General features: G+C 36.2%; 1 protein-coding gene across 7 annotated transcripts in view; it reads left to right on the top strand.

The window, feature by feature from the left end:
- The first annotated feature begins 943 nt into the window (after nt 1-943).
- LOC126010975 (cytochrome P450 2J2-like) overlaps nt 944-22,739 on the top strand; it is a 54,170-nt gene continuing 32,374 nt past the window's right edge. For 2 of the 7 annotated variants that reach the window (XM_049774591.1, XM_049774589.1), the window contains exons 1-8: nt 944-1,190; nt 6,141-6,303; nt 9,605-9,754; nt 12,859-13,019; nt 14,859-15,035; nt 17,979-18,120; nt 20,544-20,731; nt 21,648-21,786. In XM_049774591.1, the coding sequence (XP_049630548.1) occupies nt 993-1,190; nt 6,141-6,303; nt 9,605-9,754; nt 12,859-13,019; nt 14,859-15,035; nt 17,979-18,120; nt 20,544-20,731; nt 21,648-21,786 (1,318 nt within the window). In that variant the 5' untranslated portion in view covers nt 944-992. The remainder of the gene's footprint in view (nt 1,191-6,140; nt 6,304-9,604; nt 9,755-12,858; nt 13,020-14,858; nt 15,036-17,978; nt 18,121-20,543; nt 20,732-21,647; nt 21,787-22,739) is intronic. The other 5 variants (XM_049774593.1, XM_049774595.1, XM_049774590.1 and 2 more) reach the window with 4 other exon arrangements.

Below are 22,739 nucleotides of genomic sequence, written 5' to 3' on the forward strand. Positions count from 1 at the left end.
TAGAGTAACACTGAACACCAATGCCAGGACTCACCCATTCACTTAAATTCAGTTTATTCACTTTTGTGTTACTTTCCTTCAGAACAAAATTCCAAATTAATCCTCGAACCTGAGGCATGTACATAATATGTAGAATACTTTTCATAAGTTGTATTACATCTGAAAATTTTTGGACCTAAGTGCCCTTATGATTTGCATAAGAAGAACAAGAACTCCAATGTTTTTGTTTTCAAAATTCTAAAAGGTGTGTGTGTGTGTGTGTGTGTGTGTGTGTGTGTGTGTGTGTGTGTGTTTCTAAATCTATGCTGTTTCCGTTTTTCATCTTTAGTAAGACAAAGGATGTCCCACAGATAGTGGTGGAGGAGGTTGGGGAAAGATATTGGAACTAGGGGGTACTGAGAGGACCTCAGAGAGGATAAGGTAGCATCTCAGAAAAAGTCCACAAGGACAGGAGTAAAGTAGATTCTTTCGGTACTACTTAAGCACTTTGTACCAGGACCTCTGCTGGGAGTCCTGAAACATTACAGAGAATCTTACACACCCAAAGATTCACTTATTTGCGATCTTTGGACCAAGAAAGGCTCATGAGTCAGAGTCAGAATAAATGACATCACTTCCTGTTTACAAACTCCCAGTTACACTGAAACAAGATGAGGGGAGTACTCCTGCTCCAGACAAAACCTTTCCCAAACCTGGGCAAGTTTCCTAGGAATGCCGGTGGCAGGGAGAGGTGGGGCCAGCGGGAGCAGAGAAGGAGCTGAATGAGCTTTTCAAGCCTTGGGCACAGCACCTAGCCTGAGTTCTGGGGCTGAGACTCAAGAATTCTCCAACTGGGAACCTGTCCAGGCACAGAGGGCTGGTCCCAGAGCGAGCTAAAAGGGGCGGGACAGGATGCAGCAGCAGGGAGGCAGTGACAGCTGTGACTGTCTTCTACTTAGATCTCACAAGGGGAGCAGAATATATTTACCCAACTGCCAACCAAGCTCTGGATCATGGGTTTCCTGGAGACGGTGCTTTGGTCTGTGCTTCATGCGCGCACTCTCCTGCTGGGCGCAGTCGCCTTCCTATTCTTTGCTTATGTCTTCAGAAAGCCTGGCCCTAAGAATATGCCACCAGGCCCCCCGCGCCTGCCAATCCTGGGAAACTTATTCCAGTTGGGCTTTAAGGAGCCACACTTGCAGATCCAACAGGTAGGAGCTGTGGGTAAAGAGACTGGGGTGGCATCCTGAACTTGACCCCTAGGGCCAGGCCATTCCAGATCTCAGGTCTGGAGACAGAGGCAGAGGTTAGGGTTAGGTTATAAAGACCTAGTAACCCACTGGGAGCCTAGACCCTGCTGCAGGGTCTCCTTTCTGAAAATTGATAAAAAAAATGTTCTGAGGGATTACTAATCTACCTCTTAACTTAGAGCTGCACGATGTGCTAGACTTATTTCACACTGCTTGCTTTACAGGAAACATTTGATTGCTTTCAGTTTTTATTGACTTTGTGTTTTGTTGGCTTTGATTTGAGGGCCGCACCTTGAGAAAATCAGGGTTTCCTTCTGACTCTGTTCTCCAGGCTCATGCTCGAGAGGCTCAGGGAAAGATGGAACTAGTTCAGTCATATGCAAGGCAAGCCTTCAATCTCCTGTACTATCGCAAGGCCCAATTACACTTTATTTTGGGCATTGAATTTTTTGTTGATTTACTTTATTCACTGATGTTGATTGGACCTGTAGGTTGTCTTTTACCAATTAGAAAACTTTTGGATCATTAATTCTTAAAATAATAATCTCTAATAAACTCTTTCCTTAAAGATCCTTTTGTACACTCTGATGTTAGAAATATTAGATCTTTGGTTTCTCAAACATGGATCTGAAGAATCCAGATCCATTCTTTTCTATATATTTTAACTCTTCTTGGATATATATATTTTGTTGTTTGTTCTTTGGGCACACCTGTGACGCTCAGCGGTTACTCCTGGGTTTGCGCTCAGAAATTCCTCCTGGCTTGGGGGACAATATGGGATGCCGGGGAATTTAACCCAGGTCCGTTCTAGGCTGGTGCTCACAAGGCAGATGCCTTACTTCTTGCGTCACTGTTCAGGCCCCTTCTTTAGATATTTTTATAGATCCATTCCACAGTCCTTAATTTTTCTTTAGTTACCACTCTGTTATGAAGCTAATTTCTTTTAAGTTCTTTTCATCTACTTTTTTTTTTGGGGGGGGGAGGGCTCACCCGTTTGATCTCAGGGGTTATTCCTGGCTAAGCGCTCAGAAATTGCCCCTGGCTTGGGGGGACCATATGGGACACCGGGGGATCGAACCACGGTCCTTCCTTGGCTAGCGCTTGCAAGGCAAACACTTAGCCTCTAGCATCACCTCTCCGGCCCTCCATCTACTTTTTAAAGTATTTTTTGAAACTGTCCTATAGGTTCTTAAATACATTTCTAAAGAATTTTTTTCTTTCTAATAAGAATGTAATTTAATGTAAGAATCTAAAAAGTTGTAGTTTTCAACAAGACATATTTCTATCATTATGTTAGCATTTTTCCTTTATTATTTCAACATCTGCACCACTTCAGTGTTGGTATCAACAAACTCAAGCTTGATATTACTTGTTCTTGATACAGCAGGTATATTTGACTATAAAGTGCACATGTTTTATTTTACCTTATCAGACATTGTGCTTACCTTTTATTCCAGCAGACAATATCTGCAAATTCATAAAGCTCAAAGGTCAGTGTAAGTAATAAAGACGCCCATTAGGTCTCTTCCTCTGTTAGCAAAGGGTGATGGGTGAAAATGGGAACAAATGGCAAAGCCTCCACTGAATCTTGTAGCCTCTTTCTTACTCCAACGGTAAATGGAAATCATATCCCTTCCTATCCCTGCTTTAAGAAAATGGTTTCTTATTCATTATTTATTTAAATGCAATGTTTTTTTATTTTATTTTTGTCTTTGTTTCAGAACCACATCCTGGCCCTCAGAGGCTAAACATGGTGCTGTTCAGTGCTAGGATGGCCATATGCAATGCCAGAGATTAGACTACGGGCAACTCCATGTTAGGCAATCACTTTAATCCCATTATGTTCCTTCTTTCCCTGCTCTAGAATTATATTTTCAGAGGATAAAAACCCAAATTATTAATCATCCTCCTCCAGAGAGTCTCTTTATAAAGTTTAAGTGTGGTCACTGCTACTAAGCTCTCAGTCTCAGAGAGGAGAGATACCAACAGGCTGCTGTCAAAGTCTAATGTAGACATGTTTCCAATCGTAATAAGCAACCCCAGCCCAGGAAATAGGATGGCCCCAGCATTCTTGATGGTGTTCACATCTAGAGAGGTTTGACAGTTAACAGGATCAATTATCTTATGTCATATTTAAGGCTTATTGACTAAGAGATAAACTATATTCCATAGAGTTACTTTTGTCTACATCATTAATCCTATGATTAAATGATGAGATTTGATTCAATCTTGTCTGAAATAGTATATATGCTCTTATTTTGCCACCAAAATAGAAATTACTAGCAATAAATAGGCTAGGGATGAAACCCAGGCTGGTATCTGATACCTAGCTCAAAATTTGTATCCCCAAAACAGGTGTGCTCATTTGATTTTTATCCCTCTTCCTCTGACTCATTTGGCTCAGCATAATACTGTCCCTATACATCCACAAATAAGTAAATTTTATGACTTTATTTTTCCTAATAATACTGCACAGTATTCCATTGTATAGATGTATCAATGCTTTTTATCCACTCATTTGTTTGAGGAAATCTTGGCTTATTTCCAGGTCTGATTATTGTGCATAGTTCTGCAGTGTAGATTCCATTTTTGGCATTGTGGTTTTTGTGCTCCTAGGGTATATTCCCAGGAGTAATTTTGCTGGATCATATGGGAACTCAATTTCTAAGTATTTTGAGGAATACATATATTGTTTTCCCAAGAAGTAGGTCAAATTGACACCAGCAAGGAATGAGAATCCCTTTCTCCCCACATTCATACCAGCACTAGTTGTTCTTGATATTTTTATGTGTTCCTATTTATGTGAAGTGAGATGATATTTTATTAAGAACAAATTAATTTTAGTGACTAGAAAGATAGCACAGCAATAGGACATTTGCCTTGCAAGTAATTGATCCAGAACAGACAGTGGTTCAAATCCTGGCATCCCATATGGTCCCCCCAAGCGAGGAGCAATTTCTGAGCACCTATCCAGGAGTAACGCTGAGTGCCATCAGTGTGGCACAAAAAACAAATAATAAAAACAAATTAATTTTAGCATATTTTCCCTAACACATTTCAGGTAAAGGATTATGCATTATCATGTTTTGTCAGTATGTTTTACTGTAAAAAGTCTTTCATATGTTCTCTGAGTCTTATTTAGATTCACATACATGTAAAGCAATAGGCAGGAACACTTGCATAGCACAGTAAAGAACTATGAGAAAGCACCAGACATTCATCAAGTTATTCATCCAAATTTTCAAAAAATCAAGTGATTTATAGGGAACTATTCCTGCCACTTTTAAAAATAAAGGCATGTACTTTAGAGGCAGAACACCTTGAATTGGAACCTTAACTCAGACCTTCTAAATAAGACAGACTATTCTCTAGAACAAACAGATTGGTAACAGGTCGATAAACTTTGGAAGATTGAAGTCAGGCATGGTTTTGAATATGGGAGCAGGATGGTATAATATTAAATTGATTAGATTTTATCTATCGGAGACCATGGAGTTCTGGGTGCTAGAGCACACTTTGGCACATTGGAACATATCTGTGCTAGGAGTTGGAGATGAAGGGCAGAGATATATGAACAGGAAAAAAAATTCGATATTTGTAATACTGTTTGAACTAGACACAGTACATAGCCTACTGTGAGTCAAAGATTTTTGTTGGTATCTAATCACTGTCAACCAAACCTTCTTGTAGCTACCTGCATACATAGCTATAGCTCTTACACCACCACTACTACCATTACCATCATCTCTTTCTTGCTACACACATTCACAAACACACACACACTTTCTTTCACTTTCTCTCTTACTCCTCCTCCATGAACTTTCATCTTCAATTATTTTGCTCAGATTTAATAAACACTTAGATTTGGGAGCCATCTCAAACCTTACATAAGGCCTGGAAGACAGTAGGATTGCCATAGACCCCCAACACTATATCCCATTTTGGCTTTATTTCTTTCACTACCACTCATTTCTTTTTCTTAAAGATAATGACAGCATTGTTACCCCAGGGAAGTTGTGAGATTTCATGAAATAAAAGTGGAAGATGCTCAACATGGAACTGAGAAACAACTATGACCATAGCACCCTCTTCTTATGTGTCCTGCCACATGGTCTCATTCTCTATCGCCATGGGGGTGCGGGGCACCTCCATTTACTCATAGGGCTTGTTCTGTGATATATATGGCTGTGCATCTGGCACCAGAAAACAAAGTAGTTTTTATTTTCTTCTTTCATTTTTCTTCAGAGAACCCTTTCCTGAAGGAATAGTTTTTACCCTTTTATGTTTGGGGAGCCAAGATTTTTAAGAATGAAGCTTGAAATTCATAGAATAAAGCTAAAGAGTTAGGCAGTCAAGAGGCACACATACTATACAGCCCTGGATTCTTCTTTTCTATTGCCACTCCGACATAATAATCAATTCTTAATTATCTAGACAAGTGGAGTCTGAAGAAGTTTTTCTTCATATTAAAAAAAGAAATTTACTGAGAAGTTCCTTTTTGCTACATACATACATACATAGTCTAAATAGCTCTGATTTCCTCTGCAAAAAGGAGATGCACTGAATCATTTTCTTCGATTTTCTCTAGAAAACTTGTGATTAGAGACACGTAATTTATAACAATCGTAGCTTCAAATTTCATTATAGGGACACAAGAAATATGCTCACTCAATTCTCTAGGTTGAATACATGAAGAAGTATTTTATAAAGAATATCCATGACCTATGGGAGATTAAGTCAGGATCAAGATGCAAAAATATGAATTGGAAAAGGGAAGAATTTTGTCATCAGATTATAGTGTGTTTACAATTTACACACAAAAGATACATTCTAGAGAATACCTTTCCAGCCAATACATACATGTGCATAGTCATGTGCCTAGTCACCTCTGACTACTGAACTGTTTTTTAGGTTGTGAAGAAATACGGGAATGTTATTTGCATGAAATTTGGTGGTATGTATACAATCTTTATAACTGGATTACCTTTAATCAAAGAAGCCCTTGTCCATCAGGACCAACACTTCATAAATCGTCCCGTACTTCCTATGCAGAACCGTATCTTCAAAGGAAAAGGTTAGTATCTTAACTTATTTGTGTTATATCAGATGGTCATCTTATACTGTATCTGTTCTTACACAAGATTTTCTGCCAGTGTTTGAAATGATATTGCCATGTCTTAACCCTTCTGGTATCTGTAAAAATGTCTTTCCATAAATCCTTGAAGTTATCACTAGATAAATAAATAATAATAATAAATAATAAATAATGAAGTTATCATGAAATAAAATTCTAACTGAAAAATGAATTCTCACCCTACCATAGCAAACTATTCTATAGACTTCTCAAGTTCTCTTTATCATATTTTATTCAGCAATTCTTCTTATACTCACTTTTTAATCTGCCTGGTAAAGCAGAGTACTAGGAGGAGGTGCTGGAGGTGGCTTCTGTCCTACAACACCAATGGGATTTCAATAAATCCACTTTAGGGAGAGTGGGTTGCACAGGTGGTGAAATATGAAATAATGAAACCACACAAAATAAATTGTATGGGGACCTGCATCTTCAATAGACATGAGACAATTTTCCTCTTCCATGTTGATAATATATGTAGTCAACCCAGTCTCAGGTATGAAAGGAATTTCTGCCTTAACAAAAGGCGGGAGTCATAGAAGAAGGGACACAATGACAGTAGGCCCTAAAATATACAGATCAAAAACTAGCCAGTAGAGGTGCAAAGAAGTCCTGAGCTAGGAAGGAGGATCTAGCATAATAAGGAGAAGGGATGTAGCTAGTTTAGAAAGGAGAATCTTAGGACAAAAGATGAAAAACCTTTTTTGCTACAGTTTGGAAGCTGGCCCAGTGGCAGGAAGATAGAAACTGTTTGTTTACCATTTAGAAGTTGAAACCAGAAAGGGGGGTTTGTATCTTAGCTGGCCCTAGCTTTTGAGATGCAGATTTATTTGGCCAGTAGGGAAACTTCTTAGACTTTTGGTGCTGAAAATTTCCCTGAGCAGAGTCATTAACTGAGGCCCTATTTTCACCTGTAATTTTTACAAGGGAGAGAATGTGCCAAATAACAAGAAATTGTAATATCACTATCATGTCATGAATTTCAAAAATATTGCCACATAGGGGCACATAGGGGGTATAATTAACGTCCACCAACGGGCTTGCTGGTTAAATATTTCTTGGGGATTTATTAGCTCACTGCTCCAGGAGAATTCATAGATACATCTGGATGTGTCTTATGCCATGGAGTAGCAAGGAGGGATATAATATCAAGCATAACAGATAATTTCATAGCCTTATACAATTTATATTCTACTTAGACTATTTCATGTAACTAAATAATCAAATGTATTGGTGTTATGGCCAGCTGCACTTACTAGCATCATCTAATTGAATTTTGTGATTCAGAGAAAGTAAGCATAATATATAGTATAGATAATAGAATAGAAATTTATAGTATATTAATAGAAGAGAATAGAGCAGAAAAGAACTTAAAGAGCCAAATTGAGCAGCACAGAAAAGATAAAAGAATACCAATAGAACAAAACAAAGCAGAATAGAGGAACAGAAACAAGGGATGTTTCTGAAATAGGAAGAAAGAATGAACTCAATATTTTGAAAAATGGGCAATGTAGTAAACAGAAGGTTGATATGGATATAATTCAGAGATTGGGAAGCCGCATAAATTGATAAAAGTAATTATTAAGCATGTAGCTGTTTATTCTAGTGGCATAAAAGTCTTTAATAATTTGAAACAGCAAAAGAATTATTGTAGTTAGTTGTGCTTTTTAAAGACTTATCTAAAATAAGTCATTGTAGACACGGGGTTGTAGTATTGCAGAATAGGGAAGATGGTAGATAGGTCTAGGGAGAGGTCAAGAAATGACAATCCAGTAGATTAATAAGAGATTGTGACCAATGATACATAAATTTAAGATGTTCGGGAAAGGGCCCAGAGAGATAGCACAGTGGCATTTGCCTTGCAAGCAGCCGATCCAGGACCAAAGGTGGTTGGTTCGAATCCCGGTGTCCCATATGGTCAACCGTGCCTGCCAGGAGCGATTTCTGAGCAGACAGCCAGGAGTAACCCCTGAGCACCGCCGGGTGTGGCCCAAAAACCAAAAAAAAAAAAAAAAAAAAAAAAAAAAGATGTTCGGGAAAATCCAAGAAGATAAACTGAAAACAGTGGGAGTAAAATGAGGCATTGAGATACAAAATAGGTAAATGATAAGACTAAGAAATAATTCTCTAAATTCTTCTTTAAGGACATGTTTTCTTTTATTTCAGTTGGTCAGATGTTGTAGAACAAATCATGCAATAATCATAATTATACTGTGTTAGAAATGCCAAACCACCAAAATCAAGCTCACACATTTGTATGTGCCTGGAACTTAGAGACAGAATATGATAGGTCACAATCAATAAACAACATGTGGCATTATAGGAGTTAATGTGAATATTGTAAATGGTAACAAAAGAGAACTTTAGATCTCAGCTTGAAAAACTGCACAATCTCAAATGAGATGAAGTAGCAAAAGATATGGATCTTCTTTACTGTCAGAGAATGAAGAGATAAAGAGAGTGTTGTTTCCTAAGCCCCATCAAATGATGATGTTTCAAAAATAGTTTCTCTTGATGGCAATACCAAATAAAATGAAAGCTGAAAAGTATCTCTGGACTTAACAACAAGGAACATTATTTCACTTATAAAGTACAAACCAAAGTCAGATTTTTTTTGTGGGGAGAAGCTAAAGAGTATTCTGGAAGCTGAAATCTGGCATTATCTATGCTAAAAATAAATTATGGTGTGTTGGATACACAAACATATGTTTTTACTCTTTGCTTGTGAAATTCTTTCTGTAGAGATCAATTATTCTTAAGTCACTTTTTTATCATTAAGGACCTACTTACAAGAGGATCTCTCTTCCTACAGAGGTTGTTTTTTTGTCTTATCTATTGGTACTTCTTAGCTGTAGCATAACATTAATGCTTAAATTTACTATGTTAATATTAAAATATGTCATCGACCCTGAATTTTAGTGCTGCTCAGCAACTTACTATGCCTTTCAAGGTTTATTATGTAAACCACTAATTCTCAAAAGCAAAATGGTAGGTGGAAAAGAATAATTTTACCTATCACATAGAATTGCTATAAACTGAAATATAATGCACAAAGAAAGTATTTCGTATTGCAAACAATCAGTTCACACTGGTCATTATATCAATTTCCTTGGTATTATTTCTCTAATCTTTAATTTTTAATATTCTTTACATTCCATCTACTTATGACTTATTCAAAAAGCATTATTATGAAAGATATTCATGTAGAAAAGTAGAATAGCATATTCTTGATTTTTTTCCCAAGGAATTATTATGTCTAATGGCCAAGCATGGAAGGAGCAAAGAAGGTTCACTCTGACAACACTAAGGAACTTTGGTTTAGGAAAGAAGAGCTTAGAGGAACGTATTCAAGAAGAGTCATACTACCTTGTCCAATTTATAAAGGAAGAGAATGGTGAGTGTTTTACAGAGCAAGTTTACTTGGTTATAGCAGCATATTAACCGCATAAGTACTTTCACTGTGCACAGTTTCATATAAAACATCATGGTACAATAGGAAACTCTTACTATACCTTGTCAATAAGATGTCTGAAATTATGCACACCTAGCTAGTCATTAATCACATTATTTATTTAAACTCACTTTACTGCTCACACATTGACTTTATGACTCTCTTATTTAATATCTTTATTTAAACACCTTGATTGCAAATATGATTGGAGTTGTGTTTCCGTCATTGTAAAGAACACCCCCCTTCACCAGTGCAACATTCCCATCACCAATGTCCCAAATCTCCCTCCTCCCCACCCCACCCCCCACCTATACTCTAGACAGGCTTTCTACTTCTCTCATTTATTCACATTGTTATGATATTTCTCAGTGTAGTTATTTCTCTAACTGCACTCTTCACTCTTTGTGGTGAGCTTCATGTTGTGAGCTAGACCTTCCAGTCCTCCTCTCTTTTGTCTCTGACAATTATTGCAAAAATGTCTTTTATTTTTCTTAAAACCCATAGATGAGTGAGACTATTCTGTATCTTTCTCTCTCCCTCTGGCTTGTTTCACTCAGCATAATAAAATCCATGTACATCGATGTATAGAAAAATTTCATGACTTCATTTCTCCTGACAGCTGCATAATATTTCATTGTGTATATGTACCACAGTTCCTTTAGTCATTTGTCTTGGTTGTTTCCAGAGTTGCACTATTGTAAATAGTACTGCAATGAATATGGTATGGGGAAGAGATTTTTGTATTGTACTTTTATGTTCCTAGAGTATATCTCTAGGAGTGGTATAGCTGGATCGTATGGGAACTCAATTTCCAGTTTATAGAGTAATCTCCATATTGCTTTCCATAAAAGTTGGACTAGACGGCATTCCCACCAGCAGTGAATAAGAGTTCCTTTCTCTCCACATCTCCACATCCCAGCCAACACTGCTTGTTCTCATTCATTTTGATGTGTGCCAATCTCTGTGTCATGAGATGGTACTTTGTAGTTATTTTGATTTGCATCTCCCTGATGATTAGTGATGTGGAGCATTTTTTCATGTGCCTTTTGGCCATTTGTATTTATTCTTTGTCAAAGTGTCTGTTCATTTCTTCTCCTCATTTTTTGATGGGATTAGATGTTTTTTTCTTATAAAGTTCTGTCAGGGCCTAGTATATTTTGGAGATTAGCCCCTTATCTGATGGGTATTGGGTGAATAGTTTCTCCCACTCAGTGGGTGTCTCTTGTGTCCTGGGCACTATTTCCTTTGAGGTGTAGGAGCTTCTCAGCTTAATATATTCCCATCTGTTTATTACTGCTTTCACTTGTTTGGAGAGTGCTGTTTCCTCCTTAAAGATGTCTTTAGTGTCAATGTCATGGAGCGTTTTACCTGCGTGTTGTTCTATATATCTTATAGTCTCGGGTCTGATATCAAATTCATTTGGATTTGACCTTTGTAATTGGTGTTAGCTGGGGATCTGAGTTTGCTTTTTTTGCAAATGGGTAAGCAATTGTGCCAACACCACTTGTTGAAGAGGGTTTCATTGCTCCATTTAAGATTTTTTGCTCCTTTATCAAAAATTAGGTGATTGTATGTCTGGGGAACATTCTCTGAGTACTCAAGCCTATTTCACTGCTTTGAGGGGTTGTTTTTATTGCAATACCATGCTGTTTTGATAACTATTGCTTTGTAATACAGTTTAAAATTGGTGAAATCCCTAAGTATAGTTTACCTATTTGAGGGTGTTTATTATTCCAAATGAATTTCAGAAGTGTTTGATCCACTTCTTTGCGTATCTTTAGATGTATCACATTAAATCTGTACAATGCTTTGGGAATTTTTGCCATTTTAAAGATATTAATTTTGCCAATCCATGAGTAGGGTATTTGTTTCCATTTCTGCGTGTCTCTCTTATGTCTTGGAGCAGGGTTTTATAATTTTCTCTGCATAGGTCCTTCAATCTTTAGTCAAATTGACTCCAAAATATTTGAGTTTGTGTGACACTAATGTGAATGGGATTGTTTTCTTAGTGTCCATTTTTTTCTTATTATTATTAATGTATAAAAAGGCCATTGATTTCTGTGTGTTAATTTTGTAGCCTGCCACATTTTTATATGCATTTATTGTTTTTAGAAGCTTTTTGGTAGAGTCTTTAGGGTTTTCTAAGTAGAGTATCATGTCATCTGCAAACAGTGAGAGCTTGACTTCTTCCTCTCCTATCTGACTTCCCTTGATATCTTTTTCTTGCCTAATTGCTATAGCAAGTACTTCCAGTACTATGTTGAATAGGAGTGGTGAGAGATGACAGTCTTTTCTTGTACCAGAATTTAGAGGGAAAGCTTTTAGTTTTTCTCTTTTTAGGTTAATATTTGAAATTATCTTGTGGTAGATGGTCTTAACTATATTGAGAAAGGTTCCTTTCATTCCCATCTTGCTGTTATTTCAGTTTGGAGTTTTTGATTTCTATATCTGTGGTCTGTTCAGTTTGATCTATGCTTTCTTTGAGTTCTATGAGCATCCTTCATATTTCTATGCTAAACTCCTTATCTGAGAAGTTAATTAAGGTGGTTGACGTTTTTTAAGTCATCAGAGCTGCCATCTTCATTCTCTATGAATGCTGTTGTCCTGCGTTGTTTCCCTATTGCTTGAAGTGTGATTCTTACTCCCTGTTGAGCTGGGGTTCATGTTCTATAAGAAGTGCGTGGCTGCAGAGCAAAGCTCCGTGTCCAGCCCTTTTTTCTTTTTTATCTTTTTTATTTTTTGCTGTGTTCTTTGATTTTCACCCAGCATCAGGAAGTAGCCCCAGGTGTCGCTTTTAAAAGAGTCCGCTGTAGCCCAAAACACAGCAGGAATTATCTTTGTGGGTGGAGGCACTCCTACCTGAGTTAGGCCCTGGAGAGCTGATTTTGCTGTGTTCTTCTTTGATTGTCACCACGGATCAGACTTCTCACACTTTTCAGACTCATATGTGTTAGCCAGAACCTCATGCATGGCTCTGCACTCAGTATGTCATAAGGCATGAGGGTCTTCCTAGAAAGTAAAGAATCCACTGTTTCTTTCACTTCCAGGACAGCCTTTTGACCCTCAGTTCAAGATCAACAATGCAGTTTCCAATATTATTTGTTCTGTCACCTTTGGGGAGCGCTTTGAGTATCAGGATGAAAAGTTTCAGGGTCTTCTAAGGATGCTGGATGAGGCCATGTCTTTATTAAATTCTCCATGGTGCCAGGTAAATAAGTTCTTATTCTATATATCAATATATATATATGCAATTGATCTTTATCTTGGTTAATATATTGCATCATATTACATACATGTATATTTTATACTATTGTTCTGATTTTAGGGGGTACACTCCCAGTGACAATGTGAGCTAACCTAAATATGTTACTCAGGGTGAACTTGTAATGGAATAGTGAAACCTAGACTTTCCCAAAGGCAAAGCTTGCACTCTATTTTATGAGAAATCTCCCAAGTTATGAGAAAACAGGAAAATTGACTTCAACACATCACTGTTTGAAGTTCATCTGCTGTCTTTATTATTATAAGTAATAGGGCCTGGGAGATAGCACATAAATTATAAATATGTAGAGTATTTTCCACACCACAATGCCATGTATGTAGAAATTTATTATAAAGAAGAAAAGTTATAATTACAAAACCTGAATGACATACTGTTAAATGTCTACTGGCTGACAGAGAAAGTCAAAGGAGTTAATATTCCTTAAATAAATAAGAATAAATTTACAAAATGTCAACAATCTATGTCAACAAAGAAAAAACATACAAGCTGACATAGGAAATAAGAAAAAGTTCAAATAAATATTCTAATCTTATAGCCCCCAAAAACTAAAAGAATAATAACAAATTAATACCAAATTAAGGAGAATAAATAAAATAATAAATGTAGAATAGAAATACTGGAGGGCTTGGGCTAGAGTAATTGCAGAGAGGGGAGGATATATGTCTCACAGAGACAGGTGACCCAAATTCAATTTTCAGCACTCCATATGATTCTCTGAGCCTGACAGAAGTAATTTTTAAGTGCAAAGCCAAGAGTAACCCTTGAATGTCACCACGTGTGGTAACAAAACAAAACAAACAAAAAACCAGCAATGACAACAACAAAAATTACTGAAGAGTGAGTACTGAGGTTATATGGCACCAAATTCCTGCACCACATGATCCCTGGAGTACAACCTGAAACAGCCCTGGAGGTTCCCAAGAACTTCTTTGTGAAGTTCTATAATACCAGTATGGCCCACGTGTTCTTTCAAATCACAGTTTCTAAGCAGCACTGCATTCTCAGGACCTCACATCTAATTACCAGCCCCAACTGACCAATCAGAACTCAAAGGGGCTGCTAGACATCCTGAACACCAGTTGGTAGGCATCCTCACCTCAAACACACACACACACACACACACACACACACACACACACACACCAGCAAGGTTCAGTGAAATCGTACAGATGGGTTAATCCCCAGAACAATATATGATCCTTTGAGCCTCACTAGAAGTGATCCCTGAGTATGTATACCCAGGAGTAAACCTAAGCATCAAATATGGACTGAAAACCAAAAGAGAGAGCAAAAATCAATATAAAAATGTTACTATAAACAACATTATGCCATTAAGGGAAAAATCAAAAAGAAATAAGTCCATCTTTAGAATCATAAATCCTCTCAAGAGTGAACCAGTATAATGAAAAAAAAAATAAAGTAAATCCCAAGTAGGGAAACTGAAGCAATATTTTCAAAAACCTCAAAAACAAAAACCCAAGTTCAGATGGCTTTACTAGTAAATTCTATCAAACATAGACTTACTACATATATTCCACAAGCTCTTTTAAAAATAATATCTGTATGATGCCAACATGACCATAGATGGAAAGCTGAATTGTTCTGCTATTAGCATGCAAGTAATTGGGAGAGAGCTAGAAAGAGTGAAATACTCTAATTTAATATAAATGATTAAATGAAATGGAAATGGGTATTTCTATTGTGTTGAAGTGTGAAAATACTATACTTTGTTGTCTCCTTGTTTGTTTTCTTTTTCTCAATTAGCTCTATAATGTATTTCCAAGGATAATGAAATCACTTCCTGGACCTCACCAAACATTCTTTAATGACTGGGAAAAACTGACATTGTTTGTTGCTAAAATTATTGAAAACCACAAGAGAGATTGGAATCCCAATGAAACAAGAGACTTCATTGATGCTTATCTCAAGGAAATGGAAAAGGTGAGAAAACCTTTGTCTTGTTCCTATTCTTAATTCCTATACTTAATTAACTAATAGAACTGCCACAAACTTGGTGAATTAAAATAATTATTTATTTTTTGGAGATCAGAGTCTGAAACCATTTTCACTGGACTAAAGTTAGGGTGTTGGTTGGTAGGACAGAAACTTCAGAAGACTTTAGGGTTAGCTTGTTTTCTGGAATTTTCCATCTTCTCAGAAATGTCTATATTCCTCATGACCTCTTCTCTATCTCAATTCAGATGTGTAGGAGCTCTCTGCTATCATTCTGGCATCTGTTTTTTATTGCCATTTTACTTTTGTCTTATAAAAGATTGGATATGGATTCCAGATAATCTTATTAGGATATCAAGAAAATATTCAAATATCAAGACCCTAAGCTGAATCACAATGTGAGGTTCCTTTGATTCATTTTATACAAGATAGCATCATGGATTTCAATAATAAGTGCAAATTGAAAAATGACCAGTATTTCATAAAACGTGAGTATGACATTAACTCAGGATTGATGGCAAAAAAATTTAGGCAGAAATTGAATTATTGATTTTAGCTCTAGATATGTCCAAACACTGATTTTTCCCTCTTCTGTCTTTTTTAAAGAATTATTTGGAATTTTGTGTAATTTAGGGGGTAGAATGGTCATTTTAACAATATTAACTATTCGAGTTCATGATCATAATTTTAATGATGAAGACGATTCTTTGACTTCTTTTTCTTTTAGATACTTTAGACTTTAAAGATTTTACTAAATGTGTTACCTTTATTAAATTGACTCATAGGTACTTAATATTCTGATCATAATTATGATTTATAGTTTGCATATGAAAATTTTACTAAGCTAGAAAAGAATTACTATTATTGAGGTAAGTGTAAAATGATTTCCATAATGTTAGTACTTATGCCTCAGATATGCAAATGTTATTGCATTAAATCTACCACTATATTACCAATATCCTTTTACCATTGTTCATATGTCCCTCAGTTTTCCACAGATTTCTACCTAACTACTTCTACCATTATTTAATACCTTCAGGTTTATTGGATCACTGTTTGTTTCTATTGGCCATGTCTATCTCCTTGCTTGGTTTATATACTACACATGAAATCACCTGGAATTTGTCTTTACTCATATTACTTAATATACATAATAAGCCATCTTTAGTTCTAATCATGTTTTAGCAAAAGATACAATTTTATTTTTCTAATAGATTTCTAGTATCCCATTATGCATATACACCACAATTTCTTTATTGAACATTTGGGTTCTTGTTTTGTTTTGTTTTTTGTTTTTTGTTTTCTTTTCGGAACACACCTGATAGAACTCAGGTGTTACTCCTGGCTTTACACTCAGAAATCACTCCAGACAGGTTTGGGGGACCATATAGGATGCCAGGAATTAAATCGGGTCTGTCCCAGGTCAGCTGCTTACAAGGCAAACATCCCTCCACTTTGCTATCTCTCCAGCAAAGGGCATTTAGATTCTTTAGATCCTACTGTAAATAGTGTTACAAAGACCCCAATATAAATATAACATTTTGAATTAGTGTTCCTATATTATCATAATAGATAGATACCAAGAATTGAATTTATTGGATCACTATGGTAGTTTTCACTTTATTTCTGGGTAAGGCCTCAAGGTGTATATTTGGCTCTGTGCTTAATAATTCATAGTGATATTGGGGGAACATACGTGGTGCTGAGATTAAACTAGAGTCAGGATAATGTGCAGAATGAGCACCTTAAAAACTGTACTATTGTTTTAGCCACTATTTTCAATTTTTTGAGAAGTCTTTATAGTGTTTACTAAAGAGGATGACCAATTTGCACTCTCAGGAAGAGTAATGAGTGTTTCCTTTTGCTTCATTTCTGCAGCACTAGTTGTTTCCAGACTTTTGCATCTCAGTCATTTCATTTCATTGGTGTGATAATATAACTGTATTTTAATTTATATTTTCTGATAATTAGTGACAGATTTTTTTTATTTCCTTCTTTTTTGGGGGGCATACCTGGTGGCACTCAGAGGTTACTTCTGTCTTTGACTCAGAAATTGCTCTTAGCACTCTCAGGACCATATGGGATGCCAGAATTCAAACCCAGTCAGCCACAACAGCTTATTGTGCTATAACTCTGTCCCTAATTCGTTTCCAATTTAATTTTACATTTCTACTTGTGTTTCTGTATAAATGTATATAAAATATACATAGTTTGTATAAATGCATAATACCAATAATATCATTAAGACCATTGGCTGTGTGTGAGGAAAATGCCCTAGCTGCTTCACTGTCTCTTTTCAGTTTCTTTTTTTTTTTTTTGGTAAAATACTTATAATACCCCTTAAAATTACATTTATGAATTATCAAGATGCAAAGTTACATATAGAAAATATACTCATCATAAATATATATATAACCTTAGTGAAGCACATAGCAAGGAGTTATTTCTGAGCACCATCAAGTATGTGATCCCAAAACAAAAACAAAAAAATCAAACAAACCAGAACATTGAAGAATAGGCTTTGTGACTCGTCTGTCCTTTGCACTAACAATGTATATTGATCCTATACTATGGTCAAAGAAAAGGTATGAAAATGGTTGGTAGAACCTAAGATAGAACTGGGGTTAAGATGTTTGCATTGCAAGTGACCAAGCACTTTTCCAGATCTATCGCCAATTGTGATGCCATGCGAGATCCCTGAATACACAGACAATGTGAGAAGTTGTCTTGCTTTTCATCTCCCTGATTAACAAATTTCCTGCTCTTGTGATCGGATGACGTTGCCCTTTAAGCCTCTTCTTTCTGGGGAAAAAGAACGGAAAGTGGCTTTTTCTGGAGCTGTTTCCTTCTATGTTTACTTATAGAATGAAACCCACAGTGCTGTGAAAACCAAGATCCCTTTAAATAAACCAGAAATATTGTACTTTCTAGCATAAAGATGACACAGCTACCAGCATTGATGAAGAAAACCTCATTTACACTACCCTGGATCTCTTCTTGGCAGGAACTGAGACAACTTCCACTACACTGCTCTGGGCTCTGCTTTACATGGCCCTCTACTCAGACATCCAAGGTGAGCTTTTCTGAAAGTGTGCTGGGAAAGGACAGGAATGTGCCTCCTGAATAGACTGTCCCAAAGTTAGAGGCTGAGAAGAGCTTTGGGTAATGGAAATCCATATCGTTTAATCAGGAGACCATCTATGTAGACTTGAGAAACAAGTATATTCTTCAGAGTTTCAGTCAGGATTTTGCTGGATCCCCATAAAGTACAGTTATGTCCCAGAATCTCTTGCCTCAGGAAACTTCAAGATGAGTAGAAAAATCAGAATCATTATAAAGAATTCCAGGAAAAAGTTAAATTCTCACAAAAAAATTGAGTTCTTGCCTTTCCTCCTTTAATATATTGACTTCCTATTGTTGTGTAGATGAAGATGTTTTGTAGACAGACCTCTTACTCTAATGTCCATCCATCTGATGTGCATCTTCCAGCAAGTCTAACCTCTGTCACCACCCTCCCACCCCCATCCAGGGTGTCTTTCATGAGCTACAGGTCATTTTTTTCCCACCATGGAACCAGCATTTCTGCTTTTTCCTCTACTGGAATGAATTATTTAAATTTCTCTAAATAGGACTGCTTAAAAAAACTTCTCAAATATAATTTCTTCTGAAATGTTTCCTCACTCATCTAGGAAAGAATTAACACTGTTTTCTTCTGGAGATGCCCTAATGTTTCACTATTACTGTGCTTCTCACACTAAGTATATCATTTCTCACCTACATCAACCTGTTCAAACATGTGATGTGACTGTTAACAATCATTTCTTCTTTAGGTGTCAGAGTGATATAAGTGCTTGGGATATGTAATCTGTTGATAGTTTTAGTCATAGTTGTTTAATTTAGGTTTAATATGTTATTAATAACAGTAGTTAATTAATGTCACATGAATTTGATTTATTGAATCAGTGTCAACTTTATTTCCATAAAATTAAAGTAAAAATTGATTTGAATATTTGGGCCATAAAAGGGATGAGCTTATATATGAGACATACTTACTTCACGGCAAAGAGGAGGTATTTAACTATAGAGAGGATCCAAAAGATTGCCAATAAAGTGTATTGGTACTTCTTGCTTATTTATATTTGGGATCTGTAGATGGCAGTGTTCAGGGGTTCCTTAGCACTGGTGCTATGCACAGGGGTTATTCCTGCAAGTTCTGCGAGAATTATACAGTACTAAGTTCCAAATCCAAGCAATGTATACAATTCAGCCTTTGAGCTGGATTTTAAGACTGTATACTTAAGTGGGGGAGATTATTCTTTGAAGAAGTAAAATTGTAGATGTGTGAATTTAAAGCAGGGGTCTCAAACTCAATTTACCTGTGGGCCACAGGAGGCAAAGTCGGGGTGATCCTTGAGTGCAAAGTCAGTAGTAAACCTTGAACATTGTGGGATATGACCCAAACAACTAAAACAAAACAAAACAAAACAAGATTCCTCTAGGGCAGGGCCACAAAATGTTGTATGGAGGGCTGTTTGTGGCCCGCAGGCTGTGAGTTTGAAACCCCTGATTTAAAGGGAGTGAAATATTATACTTCATCCTGAAACAGTCATGTAAATTAATATTTCAATATTAATTTGTTTATGAAACTTAACTTTTAAATATATGAATATATTGCTTCCTCTGTATATACATGGTTATATATCTTAAATTGTGATTAAATATGCTTATAAATGTGAATAATAACTTTTAATTTAATAATCTACAAAACTCTGGATGGATTTGGTTTCTAAAATAGATCCAAAATACATTAAAATTATATTTCACTCCAATTTAACAGCAATGTTATTCATAATATTATTAGGTGGAAAACATGAAAGTGCTATTGAGTAATTAATGATAAACAAAATGTGTTATATATGTACCATAGAATACTGCTTATTCTTATAATTGAAGGACATTTCTGAGTATGTTAACACTTGAATGAAAACTGAATACATCAAACTACATTAGATAACTCAGTTAAATTCCAAATACTGTGTAATTCACTTAGATGACTTGCTTAGTAGTCAAGTTTATAAAAATAATGGGAAATAAATTGTGGCAGCCAAAAGCTAGGGGAGAAGGCAAAAAAAAAAAAAAGACCTGAAGGTACAATCAATACTTTTATTCTTTCTTTGGTTAGATAATTCAGCACACATAAATATAAAATCATCCTTAAGATGAGCATACATTCATCATAACTCATGATAAAATTGATTTTCAGGGTTTTTATGACTCTTTTTGTAACAGGAATGTTATAGGAAAGTAGATTATCAGAAGGTTTTCTTACACCAGAGCCCACATTCCACTCTTATTTTTTCTGAAAAATTAAGAATTTTTGTTGAATATAATAATTTTAGCCATTTGATTGATCTGAATGATATTGGCTCCCCAAGTAAGTAAAATCAAAGGAATTTATGGAGTGGTTGAATAATTGATCCTTCTCTTTGTTTTCAGAAAAAGTGCATGCTGAGATTGACAGAGTGATTGGACAGATGCAACAGCCAACCATGGCCCTCCGAGAGTCCATGCCCTACACTCTTGCAGTGGTCCATGAGGTACTAAGGAAGGGAAACATTGTCCCATTGAATGCGCCCAGGGAAGTGACAGCCGATACCACCCTGGCTGGATACAATATGCCCAAGGTAAACTGCGACTCCCATCCTCATTTTCCAACCTTGCATTTTAAAAGCTAAGAATATAAATCTGATATTCATACTCTAGTGTGTTACATAAGGAGAAATTATGCCAGTATTATGCTAGAGGTTTATATATATATACATATATATACACACACACATAATCATATACACATTAGACCATGGATTGTGAGTGCACTTGCTATTAGTGCATCTTATCAAGGGTAAAGAGATTCCAAGATGAAATGTTTAGTCAAAGACTAACTTTGGTTAAAGACTGGCTTTCTGGGTTTGGGAACGCCTTAGAATTTACTGTATAAAATATGTAGCTTAATCTTTGTGGAATAATGAGGCAAAGTTCTTAGTATAGATTTGCAGAGTAATCCTCTGTCACTTGGCAGAACATCTTATAATAAATAAAACCTGCCAGAGTTAAGTGGAAAACACTTCTGAAAATTTCTATATTAAAACAAGATGTAATCAACTGACACTATAATGCACCACATGGGGCACAGGCCTTGCATGCAACTAGGTATGGATTTGGTCTCTGGCTCCATATATGGTCTTGAGTTCCTCAGGCATCAGCAGTAGGTGCACAGCCAGAGCCAAAAGTAACCAAACTATGTCAGATTTGACCAAAAGAATGAAAAAAAAAATCAGGAATCTTTAAAACCACCTGTACATATCTATTAATAATACTAGAATTTTTTAAAAATTTATTCCAGTGTATCTTATCCAGCTTTACCATATAATCACTGAAAGGGATGATTCCACAGGAAAAGCAATTCTTGAGTGTACAATGTTTTTTTATTCAGCCATTCTTCTCAGGGAATTTAGTTTTATATTTTATAAATAAAATTGTTATGAACAACATAGTACAAATGTTCTTTCCCATTTGCCTGAATCTCTGCACTTTTTCCAGGGAACCATGGTCATGACCAATTTGACTGCACTGCACTTTGACCCTGCAGAGTGGGCCACGCCTGAAAAGTTCAATCCGGAACATTTTCTGGAGCATGGACAGTTTAAAAAGAGGGAAGATTTCCTGCCTTTCTCAATAGGTGAGCTGACTCTGGTAACTTACGAAAATAAAATTACTCATATATGGGTACATTCAATCTCTGTCCAGCAGGGTTAGTTGCAAAGAATGAGACAGACTATGTGGCATATTCTAGGTATAAGCTAGCCTTGACAGTTCTCAAACAAGGGAATTACTGAATAGTTTCCTGATTTTCTCCCTCTGGTACAAAGTCAAACACTATACATAAGTAACTTTCTAATATGTAGCCAATAGGGGATGTAGGGATGACTGCACTTTTCTGGTTATAATAACCTTATATTTACTATTGAAGTCCAAAGTTTCATGTCTATTTCAAGTTTTATCATTCAAGTTTTAAAATTGACAATTATATTGTCCTGAGTCACTGACTATATACAGTTGTAAGAAAATTATCTCATTTTACCCCAATATAAACATCATGATATAGAAATAGCCAGATGGCTTTTTTCCTTCATATAAGGAAAATAATCATTAGAGTTAAAAGATCTATGATGGTCTGAGGCTAACCTAGGACAAATGCGAGTTCAATCCCCAGCATCCCATATAGTCCCACAAGCCAGGAGCAACTTAAGAATACAGAGCCAGGAGTAACCCCTGAGCACTGCTGGGTGTGGACCCCCCCCCCAAAAGAACAAAAGCAAAAAAAAAAAACCCTAAAGATCTATAATAAATGAGCAGCAGAATAAGTAAAGTACAGTTTTCATACATGTAACTGCGTCTCCTTTCTAATACAACTAGATAGTAACTCACCTAACCAATTTATATTAACTTGCTACTTTGTGATCTCTCACTTAATATTCACTGAGATCATAAGCATATGCATATTGCTAATTAACAAACCATCTTAGAGTCAGTGGCTTAAAATCATAATTTTGTAACAATTTTCCCAATCTACTGTTCAGTTACATAGCTCTGCCAATAGCAACTTCATTACTCATGGAGAGTTATAAAAGC

The sequence above is a fragment of the Suncus etruscus genome, chromosome 6 (genome assembly GCF_024139225.1).
Source record: "Suncus etruscus isolate mSunEtr1 chromosome 6, mSunEtr1.pri.cur, whole genome shotgun sequence".
In the NCBI taxonomy this organism is placed as follows: domain Eukaryota; kingdom Metazoa; phylum Chordata; class Mammalia; order Eulipotyphla; family Soricidae; genus Suncus; species Suncus etruscus.